The sequence below is a fragment of the Hordeum vulgare genome, chromosome 4H (assembly GCF_904849725.1).
Source record: "Hordeum vulgare subsp. vulgare chromosome 4H, MorexV3_pseudomolecules_assembly, whole genome shotgun sequence".
NCBI classification, from domain to species: Eukaryota; Viridiplantae; Streptophyta; class Magnoliopsida; order Poales; family Poaceae; genus Hordeum; species Hordeum vulgare.
Window position 1 is genome coordinate 253,938,278 of NC_058521.1, and position 10,098 is coordinate 253,948,375.

Below are 10,098 nucleotides of genomic sequence, written 5' to 3' on the forward strand. Positions count from 1 at the left end.
ATGACTGTCTGTGCTCGTGAGTTTCTACTCTGAGAGAGTACATGGTGGGGTTATGTCTCACGTAAGTAGGTGTTCAGGGTCGCTTCTTGACCATTACTAGTTCACCTCCATTTATGCGTAGACCACTCTATTTAATTATGTTCTCGTAAGCACTACAAGGAATACGGTCTATTGCAACAAAATTTATTTCTACAACAATCTTTCGTGGCAATAAAATGCTATATTACCACAAACTTTCAGTTCGTGGTAATATGCCCTACATATTTCCACTTTTCAGTTTTGTCGCTCTAAGTACTCCGTTTTGTTGCAGTAGAAATTGTGTATTGCCACAAACTAGATCACCGTTGTAATATGGAAGTGATATTGCAACAAATAAGTTTCGCTGCGGGAATTAGTCATTTTGTTGCGATAGAGACTTAGGTAATGCAACAAAGTAAATCTTTGTGGTAATATGCTGGCGCATATTGCAACAATTTTGAAGTGAGGCACTAGACATAGACATTGTTGCAAACAAATGGCTTTGTGTTCCGACAAAACATGTATTGGTTGTAATAGGGCGACGTTTTGCCTCACCTTCATTGTGTTGCAATAACTATTATATATTGCGACAAATTGTGCAATCATGGTAATATCTACAACATGTTGCAACAATCCCCTAGTGTTGCAAAAAAGGAGCAATAGAACATATCTGCATTTTCATCTTAATTGTAGACACATAATTAATATTTTGATTTATAGATGTTAAGTGAATATTTTTGCAAGTTTTAAGGAGGAATTAAAGTATTTATTAATTACATAAATTTTAATTAACCAAAACAATGAACAAAGTTTACAAATGGATATAACACATTTTCTGCTAAAAATACCAATTTTATTTTTCTGATAGGAATGCATATTTTATTTTGGAAGTAGGGTGTTTTCTCCCAAACAAGGACTTGTGGGATAGAAATAAAAACAAAGTGGTGCAAGGATTCGTACTCACGCCCTCTAGGGTGCACAAGCAGATTCAGATCACTGGGATATTAACATCGCGTCAACGTTCCTATTTTTATGTGTGTTGTTTTGCATGCAACGGAGATTAACCTTCTTTCTTAATTTTAATACAGTTAGTTTGTTACAACAGAGACTTCCACGCCTCCACTAAGGATGGGAGTATGTACACCCAGGAGTATAAAACAACAGTCGTTATATATTTATACATATATACACACACACACATATATATATACTACTCCCTCCGTCCTAAAATTCTTGTGTGATATTTGTTTAGATACGAATATATCTAGTCAAATTTAGTACTTAGATACATCCATTTCTCGATAAAGCTAAGACAAGAATTTTGGGACGGAGGGAGTACTACATTAAACCGGCTAAGCTAGCCCGGCCACTGTGAATCAGCAGTGTAACGCAAGGTGAAATGGTGCATTGACACGTGGATTTGGTTTACTTGCCGGTATTTCCTCCATCAGTTAGTCACCGAATTGATCGTCCAGCCGGTTCATCACGCGCTGGGGAGAGCTCACTCGATACACGTGTACAAAGGTGTGACGCATGTGAAGTTCTTGGTTAGGCTCGGACGATGTTCCTTCCATTGGTTGCCACGTGGGTTTGGATCAGATGTAAGTTTTTTCTAGAATGATCAACCAACCCACGCTATTCCTACTTTTCCTCTCTCTCACGCGATCTAGAATCTCTAGACGATGCCGTGATAATCGTCCAAGAATGGCAAAGATTGGCCCTCTCCCTTCCCTTCCCGTTGTGTGAAGGGCGGGTTCAGCGGGATGTTGTTGGATCACGTGCACGTGGGAGCCCTGCTACTGCAGTGCCATCTGCTTCGGCCTCGGCTTCCGCTTCAGCTGGTGGCCATGGAGGATCTAGTAGGTTCACCGTTGTTATGCCATTTGCTTCCACTTCGGTTGGTACTGGGTCACGTGGGCTTGTGGGATCGTTGCTGCTGGATCTGGTGCCTCCTCTCTGTCCTTTTAAGTTTCTTCTTTGATTGGGATGCTTGCATCCATTTGTCCGCCTCTTCGTGAGTAGAGTTGGTTCATCCTCTAGTGGGCGGATACCTCGAGTGAGAGCTGCGCTTGTGTCGGCGACTCGGCGGTTTTTCTACGGTTACGGTGTTATGGATGAACATGGTGTCCATATTAATGGTCTGTACCTGTGGCTTGCTATCTTCTCTATTTGTCCATTCTTGCGGTATAATCCTTTCTTTCTGCCCTATTTTTGTCGGGAAGGAAAGTGGCCAACAAAACGTGTTATTTTGGCTTCTTCAGGTGTTTATTTACTCTCTGTACTATGCTATGCGCTTCAAATCATCTTCTATTTTGTCTACTATGAAATCCTGGCCAAGGCCAACAAGAAGTAATCGAGCCAACTATCCATGCCTTAGGAGTGATGGATCGAGCTAGAACTATGGTACTTTACTGTCAACACACTGTCATGTTCTTAAATATTCATACATTACAGCTGAACAAGTTTCTTTATCTCCTTTGTATAAGAGATCTACAAACTAAAAATTAAGATTACCCGAGTAGTCTCTACCAATGACTGGTGGCACATGGGCTGTAAGATCTGTTTGAAAAGGTTAAAGACACATAAAAATGCTATATTAAAGTGCTCTGACTTCCCCGAGGGTGATGTAGTTAAGCAGTGGCTATGAAAAGTATATGCACTCTGATATGAACGAATCATAAATTGTGATTGGTACAATAGATGAAACATGAAGCAAGTTCTAACATCTTGCAAAATGCGTTGATGACATTTTAACATCTTGGACCGCAGAGTGTTGTTGATAACAAAAGAGTATTAGCAACTATAGTGCAAGACACGAGCAGGTGTCTTAGCCTTCAGGAACATACGGGACCTTCCCATACAAGTCACTGTACATGTAAAATTTCATGCATATTTCCGGCCTAGAGATGCTTAGTAATGTGTGGCAAAGATCATCGGCGTTGCTTTCAGTAACTGACTGATGGAAAGTTATCAACACTACTTTTAGTACTGTTGGCCAATTAAGCAACCGTTCCACAAAAGCAAGTTCATTTTCAGTTCCACTCCAGGCCCTGATTTGAATTATTTCGAGGTGACTCAGCAGGAGTTCGTCAGTTTTCCAGTTTGGTGGCTGATGGCATATGCAACCCAATGAGCATGTAGTTTGAGCCTGAAACAACATATCGGCTCAATAAGAATAAGTGAATAACTCGTATGATTTGATGATGTAAAATGAGTGTGATTAAACTGAAAATTATCAAACTATGACCTAAATACTTTGGGATATGCCATCAACATTAGCAAAAGTATACTACCTAGAGATTAGTTGGGGCAAACCTATTGCAGAAAATTGGTACCTTTTCATCAGTTCTATCAATTGAGATTTAGTCAAAGGTTTTTGGTGCTTGATTTCCCACTAGGTTTCTTCTTACAGTATATCATCTGAAAGAGATAATTACCATATTTGGATTGTATATCAGCCAAAGTAGTTACTTCATCATTCTCTTTCCACCATGACGTTGCACTGCTGCAGGTCCGGATGCAAGGCCATCAGCAACATAATCGGTTGCATGTATCAGAAAGTGTAAACCAAGTATGTTACTCTGAGCCGGTCAAGGACTCACATCACATCTTTGTTGAGGCTCTTAAGTTGTCTCTTAACCTACACAATAATTTCTGTAGGATTATTGTTTATGTTATCATATATCTAATATCTTTTCTAATTTTCTTATAGGCACCAACACAAATGTCTGCTTGACTATCAAAAGCAACAATGGTAATGTTCCATGGTACATGAAAAGAGAGTATGGATTCGTTGCTATATTGTAGCAGTTATGGACAATTCAAATTTTGCACCGAGGAATTTTATTTTGACTGATGTGAGTATTTCTTAGCCAGCCTTTATATTCCTGCTTTGACTGAAAATAACTCTCCTGAAAACTGTTGGCAACACTTACAATGTAGCCTTCAAAGTATTTGAGGGTCTTGCTTCATAACTTGGCCGGTGGGAAGAAAATGTGTTTGTTAGTACCATTCATGCATTCGGTTTCACAAACCGTATAACATGGCTTCTTATTTTACTTTTACAGGCTACTAAGGCCTATAGGAAATAAAGCAATATGTAGCATTTTGGCTAAAGTAAGGAAACATGTACCTTATTTCTGCTTAGATGTTCTATGTTTGTTTCATAAGTGTTTGATTTCAACCATACGATACAATCTAGCTACTTAACAAAAGATATATGGATATTCATAAACATAGCAAAATCTAAATTTGCTGCACTTTGCTGCACTTGCAATGAAAAATAGTATAGAGGGAAACAGGGAGGGGGATACTCTGAATATGCTGCACTTTGCTTACTCTGAATTTGCTGTACTTTGTTGCTCTCACAAGAGGGACGGCTAACCAGGGGAGAGCTTCCGCACTTTGAATCTATTTCTGCAAGCATATAGACTAGGAGCGATATCTCTGAAAATGAACTCGCTATGAGTGTTCCATATGGCCCAAGAAATCAAAATGATTCTGTCCCTCACAAATGAAATATGAAGCACGGTGTTGAAGTTACTAAGCTGATCCTGAATCCAGTCTGACAGAAGAGACAAATTGGGGCAAACATATTTCCCACAAATTTGTGCAAAATATCAGTGAAAAGATAGACGCTCTCTGGTTTCTAGGACATACTGATCACACATGACACATTTGTAGTCCTGAATGAAGAAATTCATCGTTTGAAGGAGCTCTATGGTGTTCACCATGTTGTTAATCAACAACTAGAAAAAGATTTTATGTTTCAGTTGAGTGCCGGCTTTCCAAATCCAGGCAATGGCAGGAATGGTTATAGTCTCCCGAATGAGAATTTTATAGGCCTTGACAACTGTCAGCTTGATCAAATACGAATCATGTTCCACTAGTACTTTGCGTTACAAATAACAGCAACCACATGATTGAGAGTTTCAGGGGAACAATACGAATCATGGTCTGCAATAGCTACATGAACTGCTCGTACAGCAGGCCGACGAACATGAGAGGGCGCATCCACTGATCGATGAGACGAATCAAATGGAGGGGATAACAGGCGGGCAACCATGGCAGACTCGTCATATAGGACGCTAACGAACATGGAAGGATGCTGCGGCCGATCGATGCGATGAAAGAAACAGAGGAACCTGAAGCAACAGAGATCGTGGTAGAGATTAAATCAGAAAGAAAGGGGGATTGAACCTTGACCCACCTGGAACAGAGGGAGTGGAGTGCGCGCCCCCCCGCAGCAAGAGCGCAACGGAGCGGCCACATCCATCTTGCGGCGGCTGTTCGGAGACGGCCACCATGGCAGCGAGAGGAACGGCAGCGGGCGTCCCCTTGAGGACTCCGTATAGCAAAAGCGAAAGGCCAACCAGATGATTGAGAGTTTCAGGGGAACAATACGAATCATGGTCTGCAATAGCTACATAAGGCGTGGTCATTACTGAACTACTAACAGAGTCTTTATTTCAAGGTGCTAAAAGGAACGGTCGTTCGTCGTTGAAGGTGCAGGTAGGGAGGTAGGGCTGAAAGAGATGAGAGCCGAGGGGAGGTACCTTGATCCGTGGGTCGACGACTACGCCAAGCCCAGCCAGACGTTCGTCTCCAGAAACTCGCGTCGGCATCAACAGGGCCGTGTGCGAGCGGCCACTACCACCAAGCCAAGGTCCCTCGCGCCGCCGTCAGGGTTGGCTAGCCTTGGCGGCGAAGATACGTGTACTAGTGGATCAGGAGATGACAGATGGCATTGCTCTAGGGAATTTTCAAAGTAAATGATGGATTTACCCTTGGCGAAACTACATGGTCCCATCAAAGTTTTGTGATGGTCCCACCGCTATATATAATTTTTGATAATTTTAGTTTTGTAATTCCTCGTAACTTTTATTTTTCCACCGATGAATTAGAGTGGATGGACGGTCCCTAAAATAGCCAATCACCGTCGGATTAGGGTGGATGGTCTGGCCGTCTGCGCGACGGCCGCAAAGTAGGTCTGCATACCGACGGAAGAGCGGGTCTGGGCGGCGGCGACATAGCAGGTATGGGCGGCAGGAAAGGGTCGCGACGGCTTAGGTGTGGGAGGCAACGGCGAAGCAGTTCTTGGCGGCGATGGCATCGACGCCCATAAGGAATCGCGACTTGAGAGGGTCGCGGCTGATCGACGCTGACCGTGGCAACCCGCAGGCAACGAGCAAAGGAAGAAGATGGGGCTAAGGGGGTATGTTTGACACACTTTTCAGACTGTAAGGCTAATTTTACAAATTTACCTATGAACTAGGTACCCGACAAAATTTTTGGGACGGAGGGAGTATGAAATAAGATGTGGCAGGCGGCGCGAGCACACACTTCCACAAATTTTGGTTCCGTATATACGGCACATCACAACCTTTGGGGCTAGATCATAGCTGTAGTTTATCCAGGAATAAGAACTAGAGTTACACAGCGAACAATTCAGTCTCTTGCATTCCAGGATTCGTGACAACGCTTCCTCGACCCAACAACGATAACATCGTCTTGCCGGTTTCCCGATCCGCCGTCGGAGTCGGTATGACGGCGCTTTCTCGACCTGCTAGCGGAGACGACATTTGGCGCTTCCTCGATCTAACAGCTTCGACGGCATCTTCGCGCTTCCTCGATCTGTGACGATATTTCCTCGACCCCACAGCAATGACAACATGTTGTCGGTTTCCCAATCCGCCACCGGAGTCGGCATGACGGCGCTTTCTTGACCTGCCAGCGGTGATGACATCTTGGCGGTTCCTTGATCCGCCATCGGAGAGGGCAAGACGATGCTTCATCGACCCACTAGTGACGGCATCCTCCGCATCCCCTGATTCCGCCGTTGATGAGGCATCGGCTAGAACTTGTGGGTTCTTCGTCGATCCGGCATTTGTCAATCCGCCATCGGAGAGGTCTTGCTGCAGCAGCGTGGTAGGAAACCTTCTTCTTATCTCCGATTTCCTCCAAAATGCGTCGGACCAATAAGTATAACCTAGTAGGGAGAAATGATAGTGCTGCAGCTACTAGGGATGAATGGCACCAATCCTTTTGTTAATTTACATAGTTGAATATATGGTTATCGTTAAAACAAATACAACATGATCATATTGGACCTACTCTAGCGCAGAGGAACCCTCCGTGGACTGTCCGATAAGGTGAAACATGTTGAGATCACCCCATCTCAACACAGAAATGTGGGATCGAAAGTGAAATAGATCGACGGTCTGATCAATCCATCCCATTTGTACTTATGTTTCAAGGCAATAGTATAACCTAGTAGTTTTAAAGTGAGGGTTGCATTAGTTTCTCCGAGCCATAGTTTAAAACCTACCAAATTTTTGTTGCTTTGATGAACAATTCACAAAAGCACAATTATTTGACATATCTCAAGTTTTTTTTCATGATAACTAGGGAGTAACCAAATATACACAATTATAGGTCCGTGATGAAAAAACGCGTTTCTAACATAAAAAATCTCAAAACTAATTTGGTCTTGTTGTTAATTTAAATAGTTGAATCTGTATGATTTTCATTTAAACAAAAGCGACATAATTATGTTGGACTGACTCTAGCGCGGTGGAACCCTTCATGGATTGTCTTTGAGCTCCTCGTCCTGGCGGCGGTGCACCGCCTCCTCGTGCAAGCTCTGTTCGGCAATGGCGGCGTCGACTGGGTCGACATCGTCGCCCGCGTATTCTTCGGGCCCGAGGACGCCTCGTGTCGGCGGTCGTACTCGTCCATCTCGCAAACCCATGGCGGCGGTGGGGGATAGGGTTTCGATCCGTATCTGCCTCGTAAACCCGTAAATATACGGCTTTGAGGCTGAGGTTCACGGGCCACGGTAAAAAAAATATGGGTCGGACGAGCATACGGGCTCTGTTCTATCCAGAAAATTGAATCGAGCCCGTATACACGCAGGAATTATACGGGTTCGTACGTTATACCGTGTCGCCCTTCCATGATTCTCGGATTTGGTGTTTTTTCACAACGATATAACTTTTTACAAAAAAAATTAGTATTCCTTGTGTCTCAACATAGATTTCTTAACCCAAAAAAAATAGGTTTCTCAGATTTATCAAAATATGGATGTAGCTGAACTAGAACATTCCCTCTAAAAATAATTACTTTTTTCAAAACAGTAAAATTACTTTACCACCACTAAATTAAGGTGTAGTGTAGTTTGCGCCAAAAAAATTTAGCTTCCGCTAAAAGTTCCCACCAAAAAAATTGCCTATATTTAACCCTCCTGCTAAATACCTTCCTAAAAGATTATTACCCCGATTATTATTCTAAACCGCATCTTACTGGGCGATTGGATCGGAGCTCTCCTCCGACGGCGTCAACACAGCGAACCACGTCTCTTGGGAATGTCTCAGGTTGTTCTTTCCCCCGATCTCCTCCCATTCTAGAACAGAAATCCTCCACCACCAGCGACATCCAGCGCATGCGGTTCCCGACGTAGGACCAGCCGAGGTACATCCGCACGACGGCGAGCGTGACGGCAAGGATGCCGGAGCCGGTGGCCCCGAGCGCGAGGTGCGGGGCGTCGCCGCCGGCGCCCCCGCGGCCGCCGAAGGCCGCGACGGGGAGGCCGACGAAGAACGCGAATGCAGCCATCGTGAAGGCGAGGCGGGAGAAGTAGAGCACCAGGTCCCCCGCCGCCCAGGAGAAGGGAAGTGACGTGGCCAGCGCCTCGTACTCGTTCACGGGCCGCTGCTCCGGGGGCACCGGGCACCAGTCCGTCCCCGCCGAGTTGTTGTTCCGTGACGGCGGCACCGCATGCGCCTTCGCGAGGCGCCTCCGCGGCCAGTGCCGGGGCCCGACGAGGCTCGGGGCGGGGTTCGGGAGGAGCGGGAGGAGGCGGGGGGCGTGGAGGGAGGGCGAGGCGGCCATGGGGAAGGAGGGGAGATGCAGTGCAGGTGCGGCACGCGGAGCGACCGAGCGAGTGGTGGCGAACCGGAAGCAACAGCGACGGCTTGGGTTTGGAGTTGGAGCGGAGGTTCGTCTGGCTCGGTCGTGGTTTTTGCGTGGCTGCGTCTCCGTGCTCGTGCCGTGTGCTCGTGCCGTGTCCTCGTCCATGCTGGCGGCGGCAGCGATGCAGTCTGGTGTCGATGCCGGCGGAGTTTCCTTCTAGGCTGCAGGTGGGTGGCCGCCTTCCTAGCTCCAGCCGTCGCGGCCCTCGTCAACTGCTGAATCCAGTGGTCGGGAGTCACGGGAGAGATGGTGACCACGCAGCTTGAGAATGGATGTTCTGGTGCATGGTGTTGAAGGCGATGACTACTTGGACCTGTTGACAGAGGCGTTCTGATGCTTTCCTCTGTTTTTTCCTGTGCTACATCTGAGGTTCAGTTGCTTTCCTCTCCATTTCTGGTGACTTGGTTCTTTGATGAATATCCCTGATGTGATTTGTTATAGACTATCTGCAATATAGCAATAGCATGATTGTGGTGCTTCATGCTTTAATTACTAGCAAATCGAAGAACCTATTTATATTTGTTTCCCAGCTGCAGCAGCAGGTCCATGAACCTATTTATATACTAGCAAATGGTACATCCTTCGCATGTGAGAATGTACTCAATTTGCTAACTGAGGATATGCTCCGTGCTCAGCTTCTAGGATACATGATCCTTAGTTATTAAAGCAAACTGATTACAATGACAAAAGCAGCAGAAATTTTTATGTACAGGAAGCCGCATCTTGCTGACTAAAAGTAGCATGCGGCTGCACTGCTCAGGGAGACCATTTGGCAGAGGCACAATGCCAGGATTGTTCTGGAAGATAGTGGAAAAGGCATCGATTACTGTAGACTGTAGAAGTATAGATATTTATATACACGAAACAAAAGGATTGTTTGTAGTACGTCTTAATCAGGCGGACGTAGCGTCAATGTGGATTGCTCTGTAGATTACGCAAGCTAGCATCTAGGATCAAAATAAGACCATCATAGATATTTTTCGGTCATTTTTTATGCCTACTTTAAGTATTGTGTTTCTTTAGATATTTTTTTCAAATTATGATATTGCTTATAGAATGACACAATGATGAATTCAACACAAGATCCTGCTGGTAGGAGATCGAGTACAA

At 44.9% G+C, this 10,098-nt stretch overlaps 1 protein-coding gene across 1 annotated transcript; it reads right to left on the bottom strand.

The window, feature by feature from the left end:
* Nucleotides 1-8,298: 8,298 nt before the first annotated feature.
* Nucleotides 8,299-8,907, bottom strand: LOC123450432 (protein CONSERVED IN THE GREEN LINEAGE AND DIATOMS 27, chloroplastic-like). Its single transcript, XM_045127685.1, has one exon. The coding sequence runs from the start codon at nucleotides 8,905-8,907 to the stop codon at nucleotides 8,299-8,301; it is 609 nt and encodes a 202-aa protein (XP_044983620.1).
* Nucleotides 8,908-10,098: the final 1,191 nt, after the last annotated feature.

What these genes read in the sequence shown, in the direction of transcription:
- LOC123450432 (XM_045127685.1), bottom strand. Translation starts at nt 8,907, where the DNA reads ATGGCCGCCTCGCCCTCCCTCCACGCCCCCCGCCTCCTCCCGCTCCTC.